The following is a 22,552-nucleotide window of genomic DNA, read 5'->3' as shown; positions in this document are numbered from 1 at the left end:
TACTGGAGGATACAGGAGATATGGTGGAGACAGGGGGTGTCCTCAGCTCAGGTACTGGAGGGTGCAGGAGATATGGTGGAGACAGGGGGTGTCCTCAGCTCAGGTACTGGAGGGTGCAGGAGATGTGGTGGAGACAGGGGGTGTCCTCAGCTCAGGTACTGGATGTGCAGGAGATATGGTGGAGACAGGGGGTGTCCTCAGCTCAGGTACTGGAGGGTGCAGGAGATATGGTGGAGACAGGGGGTGTCCTCAGCTCAGGTACTGGATGTGCAGGAGATATGGTGGAGACAGGGGGTGTCCTCAGCTCAGGTACTGGATGTGCAGGAGATATGGTGGAGACAGGGGGTGTCCTCAGCTCAGGTACTGGAGGATACAGGAGATATGGTGGAGACAGGGGGTGTCCTCAGCTCAGGTACTGGAGGTGCAGGAGATATGGTGGAGACAGGGGGTGTCCTCAGCTCAGGTACTGGAGGGTGCAGGAGAAGTGGTGGAGACAGGGGGTGTCCTCAGCTCAGGTACTGGAGGGTGCAGGAGATATGGTGAAGACAGGGGGTGTCCTCAGCTCAGGTACTGGAGGATACAGGAGATATGGTGGAGACAGGGGGTGTCCTCAGCTCAGGTACTGGAGGGTGCAGGAGATGTGGTGGAGACAGGGGGTGTCCTCAGCTCAGGTACTGGAGGGTGCAGGAGATATGGTGGAGACAGGGGGTGTCCTCAGCTCAGGTACTGGAGGGTGCAGGAGATATGGTGGAGACAGGGGGTGTCCTCAGCTCAGGTACTGGAGGGTGCAGGAGATATGGTGGAGACAGGGGGTGTCCTCAGCTCAGGTACTGGAGGATACAGGAGATATGGTGGAGACAGGGGGTGTCCTCAGCTCAGGTACTGGAGGGTGCAGGAGATATGGTGAAGACAGGGGGTGTCCTCAGCTCAGGTACTGGAGGGTGCAGGAGATGTGGTGGAGACAGGGGGTGTCCTCAGCTCTGGTACTGGAGGGTGCAGGAGATATGGTGGAGACAGGGGGTGTCCTCAGCTCAGGTACTGGAGGGTGCAGGAGATATGGTGGAGACAGGGGGTGTCCTCAGCTCAGGTATTGGAGGTGCAGGAGATATGGTGGAGACAGGGGGTGTCTTCAGCTCAGGTACTGGATGTGCATGAGATATGGTGGAGACAGGGGGTGTCCTCAGCTCAGGTACTGGATGTGCAGGAGATGTGGTGGAGACAGGGGGTGTCCTCAGCTCAGGTACTGGAGGTGCAGGAGATATGGTGGAGACAGGGGGTGTCCTCAGCTCAGGTACTGGAGGGTGCAGGAGATGTGGTGGAGACAGGGGGTGTCCTCAGCTCAGGTACTGGAGGTGCAGGAGATATGGTGGAGACAGGGGGTGTCTTCAGCTCAGGTACTGGAGGGTGCAGGAGATATGGTGGAGACAGGGGGTGTCCTCAGCTCAGGTACTGGAGGGTGCAGGAGATATGGTGGAGACAGGGGGTGTCCTCAGCTCAGGTACTGGAGGATACAGGAGATATGGTGGAGACAGGGGGTGTCCTCAGCTCAGGTACTGGAGGGTGCAGGAGATATGGTGGAGACAGGGGGTGTCCTCAGCTCAGGTACTGGAGGGTGCAGGAGATATGGTGGAGACAGGGGGTGTCCTCAGCTCAGGTACTGGAGGTGCAGGAGATATGGTGGAGACAGGGGGTGTCCTCAGCTCAGGTACTGGAGGTGCAGGAGATATGGTGGAGACAGGGGGTGTCCTCAGCTCAGGTACTGGAGGGTGCAGGAGATATGGTGGAGACAGGGGGTGTCCTCAGCTCAGGTACTGGATGTGCAGGAGATATGGTGGAGACAGGGGGTGTCCTCAGCTCAGGTACTGGAGGTGCAGGAGATATGGTGGAGACAGGGGGTGTCCTCAGCTCAGGTACTGGAGGGTGCAGGAGATATGGTGGAGACAGGGGGTGTCCTCAGCTCAGGTACTGGAGGGTGCAGGAGATATGGTGGAGACAGGGGGTGTCCTCAGCTCAGGTACTGGATGTGCAGGAGATATGGTGGAGACAGGTGGTGTCCTCAGCTCAGGTACTGGAGGTGCAGGAGATATGGTGGAGACAGGGGGTGTCCTCAGCTCAGGTACTGAAGGTGCAGGAGATATGGTGGAGACAGGGGGTGTCCTCAGCTCAGGTACTGGAGGGTGCAGGAGATATGGTGGAGACAGGGGGTGTCCTCAGCTCAGGTACTGGAGGGTGCAGGAGATATGGTGGAGACAGGGGGTGTCCTCAGCTCAGGTACTGGATGTGCAGGAGATATGGTGGAGACAGGGGGTGTCCTCAGCTCAGGTACTGGAGGGTGCAGGAGATATGGTGGAGACAGGGGGTGTCCTCAGCTCAGGTACTGGAGGATACAGGAGATATGGTGGAGACAGGGGGTGTCCTCAGCTCAGGTACTGGAGGATACAGGAGATATGGTGGAGACAGGGGGTGTCCTCAGCTCAGGTACTGGAGGGTGCAGGAGATATGGTGGAGACAGGGGGTGTCTTCAGCTCAGGTACTGGATGTGCATGAGATATGGTGGAGACAGGGGGTGTCCTCAGCTCAGGTACTGGAGGGTGCAGGAGATGTGGTGGAGACAGGGGGTGTCCTCAGCTCAGGTACTGGAGGTGCAGGAGATATGGTGGAGACAGGGGGTGTCTTCAGCTCAGGTACTGGATGTGCATGAGATATGGTGGAGACAGGGGGTGTCCTCAGCTCAGGTACTGGAGGGTGCAGGAGATATGGTGGAGACAGGGGGTGTCCTCAGCTCAGGTACTGGAGGATACAGGAGATATGGTGGAGACAGGGGGTGTCTTCAGCTCAGGTACTGGATGTGCAGGAGATGTGGTGGAGACAGGGGGTGTCCTCAGCTCAGGTACTGGAGGGTGCAGGAGATATGGTGGAGACAGGGGGTGTCCTCAGCTCAGGTACTGGAGGGTGCAGGAGATATGGTGGAGACAGGGGGTGTCCTCAGCTCAGGTACTGGAGGATACAGGAGATATGGTGGAGACAGGGGGTGTCCTCAGCTCAGGTACTGGAGGATACAGGAGATATGGTGGAGACGGGGTGTCCTCAGCTCAGGTACTGGAGGGTGCAGGAGATATGGTGGAGACAGGGGGTGTCCTCAGCTCAGGTACTGGAGGATACAGGAGATATGGTGGAGACAGGGGGTGTCCTCAGCTCAGGTACTGGAGGGTGCAGGAGATATGGTGGAGACAGGGGGTGTCCTCAGCTCAGGTACTGGAGGATACAGGAGATATGGTGGAGACAGGGGGTGTCCTCAGCTCAGGTACTGGAGGGTGCAGGAGATATGGTGGAGACAGGGGGTGTCCTCAGCTCAGGTACTGGAGGTGCAGGAGATATGCTGGAGACAGGGGGTGTCCTCAGCTCAGGTACTGGAGGTGCAGGAGATATGGTGGAGACAGGGGGTGTCCTCAGCTCAGGTACTGGAGGGTGCAGGAGATATGGTGGAGACAGGGGGTGTCCTCAGCTCAGGTACTGGAGGGTGCAGGAGATATGGTGGAGACAGGGGGTGTCCTCAGCTCAGGTACTGGAGGGTGCAGGAGATATGGTGGAGACAGGGGGTGTCCTCAGCTCAGGTACTGGAGGATACAGGAGATATGGTGGAGACAGGGGGTGTCCTCAGCTCAAGTACTGGAGGGTGCAGGAGATATGGTGGAGACAGGGGGTGTCCTCAGCTCAGGTACTGGAGGGTGCAGGAGATATGGTGGAGACAGGGGGTGTCCTCAGCTCAGGTACTGGATGTGCAGGAGATATGGTGGAGACAGGGGGTATCCTCAGCTCAGGTACTGGAGGTGCAGGAGATATGGTGGAGACAGGGGGTGTCCTCAGCTCAGGTACTGGAGGGTGCAGGAGATATGGTGGAGACAGGGGGTGTCCTCAGCTCAGGTACTGGAGGGTGCAGGAGATATGGTGGAGACAGGGGGTGTCCTCAGCTCAGGTACTGGAGGGTGCAGGAGATATGGTGGAGACAGGGGGTGTCCTCAGCTCAGGTACTGGAGGATACAGGAGATATGGTGGAGACAGGGGGTGTCCTCAGCTCAGGTACTGGAGGGTGCAGGAGATATGGTGGAGACAGGGGGTGTCCTCAGCTCAGGTACTGGATGTGCAGGAGATATGGTGGAGACAGGGGGTATCCTCAGCTCAGGTACTGGAGGTGCAGGAGATATGGTGGAGACAGGGGGTGTCCTCAGCTCAGGTACTGGAGGGTGCAGGAGATATGGTGGAGACAGGGGGTGTCCTCAGCTCAGGTACTGGAGGATGCAGGAGATATGGTGGAGACAGGGGGTGTCCTCAGCTCAGGTACTGGAGGGTGCAGGAGATATGGTGGAGACAGGGGGTGTCCTCAGCTCAGGCACTGGAGGGTGCAGGAGATGTGGTGGAGACAGGGGGTGTCCTCAGCTCAGGTACTGGAGGATACAGGAGATATGGTGGAGACAGGGGGTGTCTTCAGCTCAGGTACTGGAGGGTGCAGGAGATATGGTGGAGACAGGGGGTGTCCTCAGCTCAGGTACTGGAGGGTGCAGGAGATATGGTGGAGACAGGGGGTGTCCTCAGCTCAGGTACTGGAGGGTGCAGGAGATATGGTGGAGACAGGGGGTGTCCTCAGCTCAGGTACTGGAGGGTGCAGGAGATATGGTGGAGACAGGGGGTGTCCTCAGCTCAGGCACTGGAGGGTGCAGGAGATGTGGTGGAGACAGGGGGTGTCCTCAGCTCAGGTACTGGAGGGTGCAGGAGATATGGTGGAGACAGGGGGTGTCCTCAGCTCAGGTACTGGAGGTGCAGGAGATATGGTGGAGACAGGGGGTGTCCTCAGCTCAGGTACTGGAGGGTGCAGGAGATATGGTGGAGACAGGGGGTGTCCTCAGCTCAGGTACTGGAGGATACAGGAGATATGGTGGAGACAGGGGGTGTCCTCAGCTCAGGTACTGGAGGATACAGGAGATATGGTGGAGACAGGGGGTGTCCTCAGCTCAGGTACTGGAGGGTCCTGGGGACATGTTGCAGACAGGGGTGTCATTCGCAGTGTACCCCCCTGTTTCACCCCCCCCAGATCCAGGTGCTTTGGCAGCGATGCCACGGTCTTAGTCAGTATGTGGCAGCCACAATAGCAGTAGTGTTGTACAAGGCGGTGCCAGGGCTCTGCAGCTTCCTCCTGTCAGGACAATAGTCTGTGTGCTGGCAGGCGGATACGGCGATGTCACCGCTGACTGCCGGGGTGAGGATAGATGGGATTTGGCAGCTCGTGTAGACTTAGAGGATGTTTGATGAGTCGGTTTCCGGGTAATTACTGAGATTAGGAATAGAATGGCTGGCAGCGCCTGTCAGGGCAGCACGTGGATGGCAGTGCACACTGACACTCGCTTGTTTGTCATCAGCACGCCGTCAGCCGGATGCTCTTCTGGGGTCAGCAGGGAATATCCCCCAACCCTGAGGCTGCCGTGAAGTTTTACGAAAAGGGGGCCATGCAGATGAAGAACCCGGTGATGATGTACGACTATGGGGTGGTGTTACTGAGGGTGAGTGCAAGCTCTTCTGCCAAGTCTCTTCTCCTTGAGCTCCAATGTCATTATCAAATAATATAATATACTGTGTAAATAGTAACTCCATACCGTGACAAATAAAAGTGCCGTACACTGCCCACACAATGGCACCGGGTGCACCTATCTTATCCTATCCTATCCTATCTTATCCTATCTTATCCTATCTTATCCTATCCTATCTTATCCTATCCTATCTTATCCTATACTCCTACTAATATTATCCTATCCGGATGTTTGTTCCTCAATCACGCCTAAACGACAGAACAGATTTGCATGAAGTTTCGCACATACCTAGAATGGCACCAGGAATAGAACATGGGCTGGTTACAATCCCTGTAAAGCACCCGGCATCCCGACTGCGAGCAATGACACGATGTTCGGTGCAGGCTGAAGGACCTGAGATGACCTCATCTCAGGTCCTTGAGCCGTGGTCCGATAGGTTCATGGTATGGTGTGGGTGGAGCTATAGAGGAAGAAGCCGGCCACAGAGCGAGGTGAAGAAAATGGCGTCTCATGTGCGGCACAGAAAGAAGCGAACATGCCGGCTTGTTTGGGGGTCCGACGAGTGCAGCGGGTGAACCGTTTCGGTAAGTATGCCGGAGGGGGGGGAGACTGGGGCAAAGTTCGGCAACATACGCTTCGCGCTATCAGCCGCCACAGGTGGTGGACGCAGCGGTACATAGACAGATTCATTGATGTAGCCCATGGACACCGCTGGAGCACAGCACAGTATGCCCACCATAGGCACACATGTACATGATGCGTGGGTGGGGGCGCAAGGGGGGGATGGGCGAAGGGGGGCTGGGGTGCGCGCGCAGGGGGGATGAACAGGGGTGCAAGGAGATAGGGGGGCCGGAGGCAAGCGGTAGGTAGGGGGCAAACAGGGGGGGGAACACAGGGGGGAAAGGGGGACACGGGCGCGCAGGGGGACAGTGCGGGGGCGCACGCCGCCAAGCATGCACAACAGCAATTCACTAACTATACGCAGTTCAGCGTGAACACCAAGCCGCAGACGAAGTCGCGGGCAGATGCTAGTATATTATAATATAGGGTCCATATAGTAACACCAAATAGTGACAAATAAAAGTGCCGTACACTACCTCAAATAACAGCCATACAGTGCAAAAATAACAGCACCATATAGTGCCCATATAGCTCCACCATATAGTGCCCAAGCAACATGCTGTATCACAGGTATGAGCTGTATACTATAGCTGTGCTGTCCTATACGTCACTCCTAGGACAGGAGACCACAGGGCGGGTTGTAGATGACACCATGATGAGTCTCCGGGTGGTGAGGATCTTCAGACCAGACTGCGTGGTGATGGAGACCTCTAGATCCTTCTTATAATCTGACCCTGAGGCTCTAGAGCTTCTCCAGTTTCTCCTTCATGTCCTCTGTCCTTCTCCCCTCTCCTCCATGATCCTTGGAATTGGTCTCCATCTAGTTCTGGAAGTTTCTCTTCTTCTTCGTCCTTTGACCTGTTTTTGTTGCAGGGCCAAGGAGTGAAGCAGGACATCCCTAAGGCGCTGGAGTTCCTGAGGAAGGCGGCAGATATGGTGAGACACCTCCATCTTGGGGTTGGTCAGATATTTGGGTCACATGATCCTTGGTCTATGAGATGGTGGAGAATCTTTAAGGACTCGATCTTCTGTGGTTGTTGCCGGTCGCACCCATATCTGTATATCACACCGTACAGGTGGTGGCAGCGGTCTGTAGTGACACACAAGGCACTTAGCGACGTCCTGTCCCACTTCTGACACCACAATCGGGATGTCCATCGTTATCTGACATTCAGCAAAAATTGCTGGACTTGATGGCAATGGGCAGTTGTGGAGGAGGTGCCCGGTCCGTCAGCCTTCAGGGTATATACACTGGATATATTCTAGTAGACTCTTCTCTGCGTTGCAGAACTTTGTCCCGGCACTGAACAGTCTGGGCTGGTATTACGAGCACCACGTGAAGGATTACAAGAAAGCCGTGGAGTTCTGGGAGAGGGCGGATGACCTGGGGAACTCCGAGGCACCCTTCAACCTCGGGATATTGCACTATCATGGGCTGATCCCTGGAAAGCCCCAGAACCTGGTGAGTTACGATGTCCCGGCAGTATACGGGGAGTGCTGTATGTCCCGGCAGTATACAGGGAGTGCTGTATGTCCCGGCAGTATATGGGGAGTGCTGTATGTCCCGGCAGTATACGGGGAGTGCTGTATGTCCCGGCAGTATATGGGGAGCGCTGTATGTCCCGGCAGTATACGGGGAGTGCTGTATAGAGTAAGACTATTTATATAACACGTCCACATTGTCACCACCGGTGGAAGAATTACATTGCCAATGTCTTTTTTCACAAATGATTACTTAGCGTTAGCTTTTGCAGCAGCTGCCTGGCATTGAGCGGCACCCTCCGGCTTCATGTCTAAGCTCTTACTTTCCTTGTGCAGTAGGTGTCTCCAGATAGTCCGGGATCTGCTCACTGTTGTTACTGGGACCTCAGTGGGTTTTCCTCCATTGCTCACTGTTGTCTTCCTTTTCCTCACTGTTGTCTTCCTTGTCCTCAGATGGCGGCGTACCATTATTACCTGCGCTCAGCTACTCGAGGCCACATTGATGCAGCCGTGCACCTCTGCCTATTCTGGATAGAAGGACTCCCGGGGGTCGTGGATCGGCTGCCCTATAGTGCCGTGGTGTAAGTGGCGGCGCTCTCATGTCATGTGGATCCCTATTGTCTCTGTAGAGTTCTCACCATCCCCTGGGAGTAGGGACCAAGTGAGAATGACCAGGTCACCATAACCATTCCCAAGAAGTCAACCGATCAGAGTGATCAACTGGCTCCTCCTCCTACTCTGATGTCTATGCTTTGATTGGCTGATGTGTGAGGATAGCCCTACAGGACATTAACCATTCAGCTCCCTCCTCCCATAATTCTCTGCAGTCAGTAGAATGAATTCTGCAATCTGTTGGGTTCTCAGTTGTCATAGACTTCTTTTCCTTCTTATTCCACCAGGTGGACTAAATGGGCAGGAGAGCAGAACGGGTACCTGGGGGCCACACTGCGCAAAGCCTTGGACAGTTACCTTCAGAACTCCTGGTGAGAATCCTCCTGACTTCCTTGTACTGCCACCCCATTGCTCTACAACGCCACCGTCCCAACACTTTCTGAATTTCAGATTTCAGATTATCCTGATTCCCAGCCTGTCCCCTCCACCGCTCCGTCCTGCACCGAGCTTTCATACATAGGTCAGGAACAGGAAAGATGGAGGGCAGAAGAACAGTGGGGGCAGTCACCAAAGGATTGAACACCAAGTGTATCACCATTGTGATGAGGGCTTGTGGGAAAAATTAGCCATAAGACACCAAGGATAGCCAAATCTCAAAACACTGATGAATAGAGGAGTCAAATCAAATGAGGCCACCAGGGAAAGAGGAACCAACCATGAAGACACTAAGGATAAAGGAGCCAAACCACAAGACATCAAGAACAGAAGAACCAGCCCACAAGACACCAGTGACAGAGGAACCAACCCATAAGACACCAAGGACAGAGGAACCAACCCACAAGACACCAGAGACTGAGGAACCAACCATCAAGACACCAGGGACAGAAAAATCAACCCACAAGACACCAGGGACAGAAAAATCAACCCACAAGATACCAAGGATAGAAGAACCAGCCCAATAAGACACCAGGGATAGAGGAACCAACCATCAAGACACTAAGGATAAAGGAACCAACAATCAAGACACCAGGGACAGAAAAACCAGCCCAAAAGACACCAGGGACAGAGGAACCAACCCATAAGACACCAGGGACAGAGGAACCAACCCATAAGACACCAGGGACAGAGGAACCAGCCCACAAGACACCAGGGACTGAGGAATCAACCTACAAGACACCAGGGACAGAGGAACCAACCTATAAGACACCAGGGACAGAGGAACCAACCCATAAGACACCAGGGACAGAGGAACCAGCCCACAAGACACCAGGGACTGAGGAATCAACCTACAAGACACCAGGGACAGAGGAACCAACCTGTAAGACACCAGGGACAGAGGAACCAACCCATAAGACACCAGAGACTGAGGAATCAACCTACAAGACACCAGGGACAGAGGAACCAGCCCACAAGACACTAGAGACTGAGGAAAGGAACCATCCCACAAGACACCAGGGACAGAGGAACTAACCCACAAGACACCAGGGACAGAGGAACCAACCCACAAGACACTAGAGACTGAGGAAAGGAACCAGCCCACAAGACACCAGGGACAGAGAAACCAACCCACAAGACACCAGAGACTGAGGAATCAACCTACAAGACACTAGGGACAGAGGAACCGACCCACAAGACACCAGGGACAGAGGAACCAACCTGTAAGACACCAGGGACAGAAGAACCAACCTGTAAGACACCAGAGACTGAGGAATCAACCTACAAGACACCAGGGACAGAGGAACCGACCCACAAGACACCAGGGACAGAGGAACCAACCCATAAGACACCAGAGACTGAGGAATCAACCTACAAGACACCAGGGACAGAGGAACCAGCCCACAAGACACTAGAGACTGAGGAAAGGAACCAGCCCACAAGACACCAGGGACAGAGGAACCAACCCACAAGACACCAGGGACAGAGGAACCAACCCACAAGACACCAGGGACAGAGGAACCAACCCACAAGACACCAGGGACAGAGGAACCAACCCACAAGACACCAGGGACAGAGGAACCAACCCACAAGACACCAGAGACTGAGGAACCGACCCACAAGACACCAGGGACAGAGGAACCAACCTGTAAGACACCAGGGACAGAGGAACCGACCCACAAGACACCAGGGACAGAGGAACCGACCCACAAGACACTAGAGACTGAGGAAAGGAACCATCCCACAAGACACCAGGGACAGAGGAGCCAAACCCATAAGACACCAGGGATAGAGAATCCAACCGACAAGACACCAGGGACTGAGGGAACCAAACCACAAGAAACTAAGGATAAAGGAACCAAAGCACAAGACACCAGGGACAGAGAAACCAAAGCACAAAAAAACAGGAATAAAGGAACCAAACCACAAGACACCAGGGACAGAGGAACCAAACCTCAAGGCTCTAGGGATAGAGAATCCAAACCTCAAGATACCAGGGAAAGTGGAAAGAAACTTTAAGACACCAGGGCTATATGGCAAGCCAGACCATGGATGGTGCCATCAAGCCACTGGGGACATGGTGCAGGTGGTCGGGGCATGTCCTGTAATAATCGGGGCCCCCTGCCCATTGTGTTCCAGTAGTTGCTGAAATGTTACATCAGGTAATGAGCGCTCAAGCCTGGACCTGACAACATGGAGGATCCCAAAGACCCCTCCCCCACCCCAGCAATATGACCTGACTGTGTCTGGCCTGGTAATTGGGGTAACATATTTGCCTCTAGCTGTGTACTGCCCCCTGCTGGAGAACCCCAACTCTCATCATTCTGCGGCTCCTGTGTCTGAGATCTCCTGTTAACCCTTTTGTCTCCCAGGCCCGGGGCGCTCCTCCATTATATTGAGGCAGCAGAGGCCGGATTTGAGGTCGCCCAGTTCAATGCAGCCTTCATCTGCGAGGAGGACCCCGTGAGTACATGACATCATAGAGGGGGCACATACATGGCTGCCTCTGGAGCCTGAACTGTCCGGGAGGGGGCAGGTATTAGATGGGAGGGTCGTAGCGTTACAGTGTGTCAGTGCAGACCTTCCTCTATGAGCTACACACAGGGGTAATAATCTGCCCCTGATACATTGTAACGACCCCTCAGCTGTGAGAGTGGGCCCAGTATAATGGCAGGTGCCGCTGATCTCGTGCCGCTGATCTCATCCCCAGGACGGCCTGGTGAGCCGCTTTATGCAGATGGACTGCGTATGGAAGTATTATAACCTCTCCACCCAGAGCGAGCGACCTCCGACCTACGGTAAGGGCAGAAGTGGCCCCGTGCGCTGACCATAGTGGGCGGGGCTGCAAACATACGGTACATACAGGGACATGCCATATAGCGTGCTGATCTCACATTATAACATGCCTTATACTCCAGTCACACCCAGAGCTGCAGGGACAAATCTGGCTAGAAGACCTTAGATGTGATGTTTAGGATTGTGAATGCAGCTTTGGTGGGGAGTGCAGTAGATGACAGCAGGACTGTGAATTGTAATAGGATTGTGAATGCAGCTCATGATGTGACTGGAGTATAAGACAATACAAAACAGTATTGCAATTACAGCTCTAGTGGTGATTGGAGTAGAAGGCGTTAGAATATGACAGGATTATAAATGCAGCTCTTGACGTGACTGGAGTATAAGACATTATAAAAATAGTATTGCAGTTACAGCTCTAGTGGTGATTGGAGTAGAAGAAGAGATGACAACGAATTGTAAATGCAGCTCTTGTAGTGACTGGAGTATATATAATAAAGTGTAAAAGCTGAACTGTAAATGGAGTTGAGTGAAGCCTGAGACATGATGTGATAGTAGCCTTATGATGCTGCTTTGGATGTGAATAGAGTAGAAGACAGGATATAACTCAGCACAAGGTGAGCGGGCACAGAATTGCCATGGACTGAGCGTTTTATGCAGATTTGCTTCTTTGTCGTCCTGATGGCCGGGTCACTACTTACACTGTATGACATTCAGGAGACGAGGAAAGCTGGGTTGTTGCTGAGATGCAAATTCCCACATAGTAGGGAATATAAGTGTACAATAGGGGGAGCTCCATAATTGGAAGTACATGGGGCGCCCCCTGCTATACACACATAGTTAGAGGTATATGGGGCGCCCCCTGCTGTACATAATAGGAGGTATATATGGCGCCCCCTGCTGTATACATATAATAGGAGGCATATGTGGCACCCCCTGCTGTACACATAATAGGAGGTATATGTGGTGCCCCCTGCTGTACACATATAATTGGAGGTATATGGGGCGCCCCCTGCTGTACATAGTTGGAGGTATATGCGGCGCCCCCTGCTGTACATAGTTGGAGGTATATGTGGCGCCCCCTGCTGTACACATAATAGGAGGTATATGGAGCGCCCCCTGCTGTACATAATTGGAGGTATATGTGGCGCCCCCTGCTGTACACATAATAGGAGGTATATGGAGCACCCCCTGCTGTACATAATTGGAGGTATATGTGGCGCCCCCTGCTGTACACATAATAGGAGGTATATGGGGCGCCCCCTGCTGTACACATAATAGGAGGTATATGGAGCGCCCCCTGCTGTACATAATTGGAGGTATATGTGGCGCCCCCTGCTGTACACATAATAGGAGGTATATGGAGCACCCCCTGCTGTACATAATTGGAGGTATATGTGGCGCCCCCTGCTGTACACATAATAGGAGGTATATGGGGCGCCCCCTGCTGTACACATAATAGGAGGTATATGGAGCGCCCCCTGCTGTACACTCACCCCTGTCCTTCTCATGCAGCTCAGATAAAGATGGGGGATCTGCTCTACACGTCACATGTCAGGAGGAGGAGGAACGTTGCGGCAGCAGTGGAGATGTACACGGCAGCAGCACTGCAGCGAGACCCTCAGGTACCTGCTCCTGCAGGGGGCGCTCCCTCCTGTTCTCTGTGTGTGTCCCTTTAATCCTAGGTGAAATCCCTGCAGTGAACGAGGCGTCCGTCCGTGTCTGTTACGTGCGCCGGAGTAGCAGAGCTGGATTTGTCACTGAACGTAGTGGTAATATGTGAGTTACTATCTGCAGATACTTATGGGTCTCTTGTGGTTTCAGGGTCTCTATAATTTGGGGCTCCTGGTAGAAGAAGGCGTCTCTCTCCCCAGATCTACGCTCCGGCAGCTGGGATTTAATAGCTCCGTGTCCCGCAGTAATTTCACCATCGTCATGGAGCTGTACAGGAGGTGAGAGGACTCCTCGGGGGCGGAGCTCAGGGGTGAAGAGCCTGCTCTGATACTATAAGGGGGCACAGGTTGTCTCACCCGGAGGTCGGCTTTAGGATGCTGTAGGTTGAGTACCAATGACTGGCTCAGCTCTGCAGATTATTGCACTACATGTATTATACCCCCCATCTGGTGCTTTGTATTAGTGTGGACTTTCTTCTGCAGATGTCGGGATCACGAGCAGGAGGATTCGTATGTCCCCTGCAGCCTGGCCCTGCTCAACGCTCATCTCCAGTATATTTGGGCTTTCCATGGCTCCGTCCTCAAGGTAATTAACCCCCTCCTAGCCAGCCTGGAGGCCTTGTTAGCAATTTGTTTGGGGGATAAATATTTAAGTGATCCGGTCAGTGGTAGGTTATATGTCCGGAGTCCAGAGGGCGGGTCCAATGTTATAATCTAATCTTCTGTAACTTCAGTTAGGCCCAACATTCAGTGATCTCTTTATTTCCGAAATGATGTCATAATGCTCCATGGTTGGCCAATCACAAGCCTCAGCGGTGACTCGGGGCCAATGAAGTCACAGGAGAGCACTGGATGACATATATAGTCCTAGGAGTCCTGACAGTGTCATACACTATGTATTATAGATATATAGTCCTAGGAGCCCTGACAGTGTCATACACTATGTATTATAGATATATATAGTCCTAGGAGCCCTGACAGTGTCATACACTATGTATTATAGATATATATAGTCCTAGGAGTCCTGACAGTGTCATACACTATGTATTATAGATATATAGTCCTAGGAGCCCTGACAGTGTCATACACTATGTATTATAGATATATATAGTCCTAGGAGTCCTGACAGTGTCATACACTATGTATTATAGATATATATAGTCCTAGGAGTCCTGACAGTGTCATACACTATGTATTATAGATATATAGTCCTAGGAGTCCTGACAGTGTCATACACTATGTATTATAGATATATATAGTCCTAGGAGCCCTGACAGTGTCATACACTATGTATTATAGATATATATAGTCCTAGGGGCCCTGACAGTGTCATACACTATGTATTATAGATATATATAGTCCTAGGAGCCCTGACAGTGTCATACACTATGTATTATAGATATATATAGTCCTAGGAGCCCTGACAGTGTCATACACTATGTATTATAGATATATATAGTCCTAGGAGCCCTGACAGTGTCATACACTATGTATTATAGATATATATAGTCCTAGGAGCCCTGACAGTGTCATACACTATGTATTATAGATATATATATATATATAGTCCTAGGAGCCCTGACAGTGTCATACACTATGTATTATAGATATATATATATATAGTCCTAGGAGCCCTGACAGTGTCATACACTATGTATTATAGATATATATAGTCCTAGGAGCCCTGACAGTATCATACACTATGTATTATAGATATATATAGTCCTAGGAGCCCTGACAGTGCCATACACTATGTATTATAGATATATATAGTCCTAGGAGCCCTGACAGTGCCATACACTATGTATTATAGATATATATATAGTCCTAGGAGCCCTGACAGTGTCATACACTATGTATTATAGATATATATATAGTCCTAGGAGCCCTGACAGTGTCATACACTATGTATTATAGATATATATATAGTCCTAGGAGTCCTGACAGTGTCATACACTATGTATTATAGATATATATATAGTCCTAGGAGCCCTGACAGTGTCATACACTATGTATTATAGATATAGATAGTCCTAGGAGCCCTGACAGTGTCATACACTATGTATTATAGATATATATATATATTAGGGGTCAATGTACATTGATGGGTCCTGGTGTAAATTTGGGCATGTTGTCAGTGGACACAGTTCCTGGATCACTACATTTCTAGAAGTCTCCACCACTGGTCATTAGTAAGAGGACTGAAGGCCAATCCTACTATTTCCAGTCCTCTGTCTTCTCCTGGGGCAAATGAGGATTGGACATGTTGGACTTTATCATGACTGACCCTATAGGAGGTAAATCGCTATTAGATGTGTCTACATGATGGGATGTGAGCGAGAATAAACATTCACTTGACCATTTCATGGCTGATACTGGAGATAATCCAAACCCAACACATAGACTGGACCGTCCTGTCCACCATGATCTTCCCAATGCTATAAAGTCACAGCGTTAACCCATTCTTTGCCGGTTTTCTTGCAGTGCTCCAGTGCGGCCGCCATTGCCATCGTCACCACTCTCAGCCTATTGACAATTTTTGCCAGATTACAGAACGCGGCTCAGAACCTCCAGCTGTCCGTGTGAGGAGCCGCCATGTTCATGAGGACCTCAGTGGTGTAGAACCATGAGACGTCAGTGCCAGGCTCAGGACTTGGTGACCCGTGGGCACTGACGCCCGGATGATGCTGGCCATTGCAGTTGACGGGATCTCCTTCTCCAGATGTTGTGGACGAATATTTTTGTATTATTTGTATTAAATATGAGACCTGATGAATCACGACATCTCCTGACTCTTCTAAATGAGTCCTACAGGTTGTATCTAGACTCGGAGAGCACATCACTCCGCACCAGATGTCAGTCTAAGGGAGACCTCTATGAAGGGGCATCACACCAAGGCCCAGTCAGGGTCAGAAAACTTTAAGATGCCCTCCAATCCCCACGTGATCCCTCATAGAAAGGACCTTGTACGGATGAGTGAACATTACAGGGAGTAAGACAATATTTGTCTCAGAAAATGTGGTCTTCTCGGAGAGGTGGTCTTCTGAGGGGAGGAGGGTCTTCTGGAAAGGTTTCAATGAGAGCAGACAGATTTTTAGTGCTCTTAAGCTTATTGACGCTGCTGGCAGAGAGTTTCCCCATATAGAGTGCCTATAGAAAGTGTAGTGCCAGCATAGTGCTCCCTTATATAATACTAGAAAGTATTCCCCCATAGTAGAGTGCTTCCATATAAAGACCACTCCCTCCATAGAGTGCTCCCTCCATATAGTGCCAGTAGAGCGATCCCTCCATAGAGTGCCAGTAGAGCCCTCCCTCCATAGGGTGCCAGTAGAGCCCTCCCTCCATATAAAGAGTGTTAGTAGAGCGCTCCCTCCATAGAGTGCCAGTAGAGCGCTCCCTCCATAGAGTGCCAGTAGAGCGTTCCCTCCATAGAGTGCCAGTAGAGCGTTCCCTCCATAGAGTGCCAGTAGAGCGCTCCCTCCATAGAGTGCCAGTAGAGCCCACCATAGAATGCCAGTAGAGCCCTCCCTCCATATAAAGAGTGCCAGTAAAGCGCTCCCTCCATATACTGCCAGTAGAGCTCTCCCTCCATACAGTGCCAGTAGAGCTCTCCCTCCATAGAGTGCCAGTAGAGCCCTCCCTCCATATAAAGAGTGTTAGTAGAGCGCTCCCTCCATAGAGTGCCAGTAGAGCGCTCCCTCCATAGAGTGCCAGTAGAGCCCACCATAGAATGCCAGTAGAGCCCTCCCTCCATATAAAGAGTGCCAGTAAAGCGCTCCCTCCATATACTGCCAGTAGAGCTCTCCCTCCATACAGTGCCAGTAGAGCTCTCCCTCCATAGAGTGCCAGTAGAGCGCTCCCTCCATAGACTGCCAGTAGAGCTCTCCATACAGTGCCAGTAGAGCTCTCCCTCCATAGAGTGCCAGTAGAGCGCTCCCTCCATAGAGTGCCAGTAGAGATCTCCCTCCATAGAGTGCCAGTAGAGATCTCCCTCCATAGAGTGCCAGTAGAGCGCTCCCTCCATAGAGTGCCAGTAGAGCGCTCCCTCCATAGAGTGCCAGTAGTGCACTCCATCCATAGAGTGCCAGTAGAGCGCTCCCTCCATAGATTGCCAGTAGAGCTCTCCCTCCATAGAGTGCCAGTAGAGCACTCCCTCCATAGAGAGCCAGTAGAGCACTCCATCCATAGAGTGCCAGTAGAGCTCTCCCTCCATAGAGTGCCAGTAGAGCACTCCCTCCATAGAGAGCCAGTAGAACGATCCCTCCATAGAGTGCCAGTACAGCCCTCCCTCCATATAAAGAGTGCCAGTAGAGCACTCCCTCCATAGAGTGCCAGGAGAGATCTCCCTCCATAGAGTGCCAGTAGAGCACTCCCTCCATAGAGTGCCAGTACAGCCCTCCCTCCATATAAAGAGTGCCAGTAGAGCGCTCCCTCCATAGAGTGCCAGTAGAGCGCTCCCTCCATAGAGTGCCAGTAGTGCACTCCATCCATAGATTGCCAGTAGAGCACTCCATCCATAGAGAGCCAGTAGAGCACTCCATCCATAGAGTGCCAGTAGAGCTCTCCCTCCATAGAGTGCCAGTAGAGCACTCCCTCCATAGAGAGCCAGTAGAACGCTCCCTCCATAGAGTGCCAGTACAGCCCTCCCTCCATATAAAGAGTGCCAGTAGAGCACTCCCTCCATAGAGTGCCAGGAGAGATCTCCCTCCATAGAGTGCCAGTAGAGCACTCCCTCCATAGAGTGCCAGTAGAGCACTCCCTCCATACAGTGCCAGTAGAGCGCTCCCTCCATAGAGTGCCAGTAGAGCGCTCCCTCCATAGAGTGCCAGTAGAGCGCTCCCTCCATAGAGTGCCAGCAGAGCCCTCCCTCCATAGAGTGCCAGTAGAGCCCTCCCTCCATAGAGTGCCAGTAGAGCGCTCCATCCATAAGAGTGCCAGTAGAACGCTCCCTCCATAGAGTGCCAGTAGAGCGCTCCCTCCATAAAGTGCCAGTAGAGATCTCCCTCCATAGAGTGCCAGTAGAGTTCTCCCTCCATAGAGTGCCAGTAGAGCGCTCCTTCCATAGAGGATGGCGCTAAATACAGGAAGAAAACCTGAGACTGGAGGCTGCAAAAGTCTTGATGCCGGGAAGGAGATTCCAGCAATGACCTGAAACCTCCGGCCCGAGCCCCAGTGATTGGTTTAGCTCACAGAATATTCCAGGGTTAGAATGGCCCCGTCACAGGCCGAACCCAAATCTCATTGAAATTACTGATCAAAGACGCTCCATCCAATCTGGCTGCAAAGAAGGGGCTGAAATCTCATCTTTAGAACTGCAAAGCTGAGACCGAGCCCAAAAGACTGGTAGCCGGAATTGTAGCCCAAGTATTACTATAGGGGGTGAAGACTTTTGCACGTCGCACTTGTCAGATGTTTAGTTGATTATATCTTCTATCATTCTCCTTCTGCTTCACAATTATCTGATACTTTGTGTCATCACTGAAGATGTCGGGAAAGTACATTTAAGCGGTGTGAAGACTTTTGCAAGGGACTGTAAGTATTCAACACATCACTAATTTGCTAAGTGAATCTATTTCTATGGGTTCTATTGACCTGAAATTCTTCCCAGATGTCGGTAACCACCCATCCAACCCACCAGGCGAAGACATCAGAGCAGAGATGTCCATAAATGATGTGTAATCATAAGACGTGACCTCAGGATAAAGGATTGACCTCGCGTACTGACATGTATGTAACACTGGTACACAGGCCTCTTTTGGTGCTGAAGCTCCAGGACACTCCGGTATGGAGACAACGGCCGCATTGTCAGGTGGGATTGTGGACCCTTCTTCTTCCACACAAACGCTCTTCACATATATTGATATTAGTTGTCAGGATCGCTTTCTGAATCCTGATACATTTCAGGACTTTCCAGGACTTTTTTCTCCTCTATTTCTTCCCTCTTGGGGTCAGTCCTTTCTCCCGCTGTCACGTCTTATTATTACACGTCATTTATGGACATCTCTGCTCTGATTTCGTTGCTTCTGGGGATTGGATGAGAATTTCATGCCAGTAGCACATTTACAAATAGATTTACTTAGACAATCGATGACGTGTAGATCTGTAGTGTATGGAGATCTGGAGGTCAGGACATTGTTACCCTTTTGCTCCTCATTGTATATAAATATAGAGAGATCCTTAAGAAGCCACCTGACACCTTATACATTTGTTGGTGAAGATTTTATGGCACAACATGCGGAGTAACACCAGCGCAAGCTGCAATCTGTACACAACACCACATACTCAATGACATCATATCAATTGTAGATGACATCATATAAACTATGACATCACATCATCTGTATATGACAACATAGAGTGGCCTATGACACCCTACAAGCTGTATATTAGGAGAGCACACCCTGCATCACAGACCACCTGCCCCGGGAGTTCTTGGTCATGAGCTGAAGACGTGACCTGCTCTGGGAAGAGTCTTCTGCTGACTGCTCTGAGATGAGTCTCAGCCGAATCTCATCTTCTTATAGTTGGCCGTGTCCAGGATGTTGGGTCACGGGTAGGAGACTTGTCCCAGGAATTGTGTTAGAAGAAGCAGCCCAGAGACCAGGGTCACCTCCTGGGATGACATCATGAGATGAAGACTGGAGGCTGGTGGTGGAAAGACAAGAAGGACATTATATCTGGAGGATTGTCAGCCTATAGGGGTTATACTTATATATTCACCAGGGGTCTTGGGCCATTATGTCCCATTAAGGGCCTCCCTACTACAACTACTGCTAATCCTGCACATTATCTTCACCAAACTTCATGCACCTCCAGAGCAGGAATCTCTGATCCATCAGGATCTCCTTGAATGTCTACCGGAAACCCTGAGCCTAAGAATAAGTGTCAGACATCACGACCAGATCCTGACCAGTCTCAAGTGGACAAAGTACATGGACTTCAGAATCGGGTCCTGATACAATATGGACAGTGAGGGGATCGGGGGTAGGGATAAGTCTTCTAGGTCCAGTCATTACCTGAATTGAAGAAACATCGGGAAGATTTACATCTTTTCTCTGTGAACAAGAAATATATTTTGGTTGTTGTTCCTCATCTCACATGACAGATACTTCAAGAACTTAGATGGACACGACAAGATGGCGGGTCACTCACCTTTGGCCAATTCGCAGTTGTACACACTGGACTTCTCCACGGACTGCAGACTGATCACATTTCTTTCTCTATCTCGGGTGAAATTGGTCACCTTGAACTTTTCGAAGGGAGGAATAAGCACCTCCTCCTCCCCCGGGAAGAAGGAGAAGTTCTTGATGTTGACACCATAACAAGTGTTGATGCTGAAGAAAGTGTCTTCTCCAAACTGCAAAGCGTTCTGGTCGTTCTTAGAGGAAGAGGTGAATTGTCCGAATCGGACAGGTTTACGAGAATCAGACTTGAATTTTATGCCCCTGATTCCTCTGAAGACCTTGTGACAAGCCGGAGTGTCCACCTCATCCAGGACCTGCAGCGCCTTAGTCAGATAGAAGTGGAGAACCTTAAACCGGAAGTTCCTCAGGTAATACTCCTTGGACTGACCGGCCTCCCTCACCGCTTCATTGAAGACCTTGTGCAGAGGACCATTGATGGTGTAAGCAAAGAGAGCGATGGCGTACTGATCCTTAAAGCCCTTGGGCAAACTCGTATATCTCTTCTTCTCCTCATGCCATTTAAAGGAGGCCGTGTCCCAGGCGTCAGCAAACTCCTTATTTGTAGAATATTCCAACTGGAAGAGCTGAGGAATCTCCTGCTCCATCACATCACTACATCCTCTGTACTGGTCATCAAACGAGGTAGGAGCCATATCAAGAATCGACTCCTTAGAAGAGAAGACGTCTCGTTTGGAAAACCTACGACTGTCAGCCTGATACAGGAATAAAAAGAGTGACATAAGGCGTTGTGTCCTCAGTGTATAACTACTATAATACTGCTCCTATATACAAGAATATAACTACTATAATACTACCTCCTATGTACAAGAATATAACTACTATAATACTACCTCCTATATACAAGAATATAACTACTATAATACTACCTCCTATGTACAAGAATATAACTACTATAATACTGCTCCTATGTACAAGAATATAACTACTATAATACTACTCCTATGTACAAGTATATAACTACTATAATACTACCCCCTATGTATAAGAATATAACTACTATAATACTACTCCTATGTACAAGAATATAACTACTATAATACTACCTCCTATGTACAAGAATATAACTACTATAATACTACTCCTATGTACAAGAATATAACTACTATAATACTACCTCCTATGTACAAGAATATAACTACTATAATACTGCTCCTATGTACAAGAATATAACTACTATAATACTACTCCTATGTACAAGAATATAACTACTATAATACTACTCCTATGTACAAGAATATAACTACTATAATACTGCTCCTATGTACAAGAATATAACTACTATAATACTGCTCCTATGTACAATATAACTACTATAATACTACCTCCTATGTACAAGTATATAACTACTATAATACTACCCCCTATGTATAAGAATATAACTACTATAATACTACCTCCTATGTACAAGAATATAACTACTATAATACTACTCCTATGTACAAGAATATAACTACTATAATACTACCTCCTATGTACAAGAATAGAACTACTATAGTACTACCTCATATGTACAAGAATATAATTACTATAATACTACCTCCTATGTACAAGAATATAACTACTATAATACTGCTCATATGTACAAGTATATAACTACTATAATACTGCTCCTATGTACAAGAATATAACTACTATAATACTGCTCATATGTACAAGTATATAACTACTATAATACTGCTCATATGTACAAGTATATAACTACTATAATACTACTCCTATGTACAAGAATATAACTACTATAATACTACTCCTATGTACAAGAATATAACTACTATAATACTACATCCTATGTACAAGAATATAACTACTATAATACTGCTCCTATGTACAAGAATATAACTGCTATAATACTGCTCCTATGTACAAGAATATAACTGCTATAATACTACTCCTATGTACAAGAATATAACTACTATAATACTACCTCCTATGTACAAGAATATAACTACTATAATACTGCTCCTATGTACAAGTATATAACTACTATAATACTACTGCTATGTACAAGAATATAACTACTATAATACTACCTCCTATGTACAAGAATATAACTACTATAATACTACTCCCTATGTACAAGAATATAACTACTATAATACTACTCCCTATGTACAAGAATATAACTACTATAATACTACCTCCTATG

At 49.9% G+C, this 22,552-nt stretch overlaps 2 protein-coding genes across 2 annotated transcripts in view; one reads left to right on the top strand and one right to left on the bottom strand.

The window, feature by feature from the left end:
• LOC142196139 (protein sel-1 homolog 3-like) overlaps positions 1-15,913 on the top strand; it is a 60,113-nt gene extending 44,200 nt beyond the window's left edge. The window contains exons 14-24 of the mRNA XM_075266367.1: positions 5,415-5,555; positions 7,077-7,139; positions 7,492-7,665; positions 8,139-8,266; positions 8,585-8,668; positions 11,105-11,195; positions 11,443-11,530; positions 13,044-13,153; positions 13,353-13,480; positions 13,685-13,787; positions 15,686-15,913. Of these exons, the coding sequence (XP_075122468.1) occupies positions 5,415-5,555; positions 7,077-7,139; positions 7,492-7,665; positions 8,139-8,266; positions 8,585-8,668; positions 11,105-11,195; positions 11,443-11,530; positions 13,044-13,153; positions 13,353-13,480; positions 13,685-13,787; positions 15,686-15,787 (1,212 nt within the window). The 3' untranslated portion in view covers positions 15,788-15,913. The remainder of the gene's footprint in view (positions 1-5,414; positions 5,556-7,076; positions 7,140-7,491; positions 7,666-8,138; positions 8,267-8,584; positions 8,669-11,104; positions 11,196-11,442; positions 11,531-13,043; positions 13,154-13,352; positions 13,481-13,684; positions 13,788-15,685) is intronic.
• A 3,492-nt stretch (positions 15,914-19,405) lies between these two features.
• On the bottom strand, positions 19,406-21,095 carry ART1 (ADP-ribosyltransferase 1). The gene is made up of 3 exons (XM_075263025.1): positions 20,354-21,095; positions 20,218-20,256; positions 19,406-19,846 (listed from the first exon to the last, which is right to left on the bottom strand). The coding sequence occupies exons 1-3, from the start codon at positions 21,036-21,038 to the stop codon at positions 19,749-19,751; spliced, it is 822 nt and encodes a 273-aa protein (XP_075119126.1). The 5' UTR covers positions 21,039-21,095; the 3' UTR covers positions 19,406-19,748.
• Positions 21,096-22,552: the final 1,457 nt, after the last annotated feature.

Source organism: Leptodactylus fuscus, chromosome 2 (genome assembly GCF_031893055.1).
Source record: "Leptodactylus fuscus isolate aLepFus1 chromosome 2, aLepFus1.hap2, whole genome shotgun sequence".
Lineage (NCBI taxonomy): Eukaryota > Metazoa > Chordata > Amphibia > Anura > Leptodactylidae > Leptodactylus > Leptodactylus fuscus.
Note: the sequence above shows the minus strand (reverse complement) of the source record. Positions and strands in the feature narration are given on the sequence as shown.

Coding starts and splice junctions, on each gene's coding strand:
- ART1 (XM_075263025.1), bottom strand. CDS start 21,038: ATGGCTCCTACCTCGTTTGATGACCAGTACAGAGGATGTAGTGATGTG. Junction 20,257..20,353: donor CAACTGCGAATTGGCCAAAG/GTGAGTGACCCG, acceptor TCTTGTTCACAG/AGAAAAGATGTAAATCTTCC. Junction 19,847..20,217: donor CCGATGTTTCTTCAATTCAG/GTAATGACTGGA, acceptor TTCCACCACCAG/CCTCCAGTCTTCATCTCATG.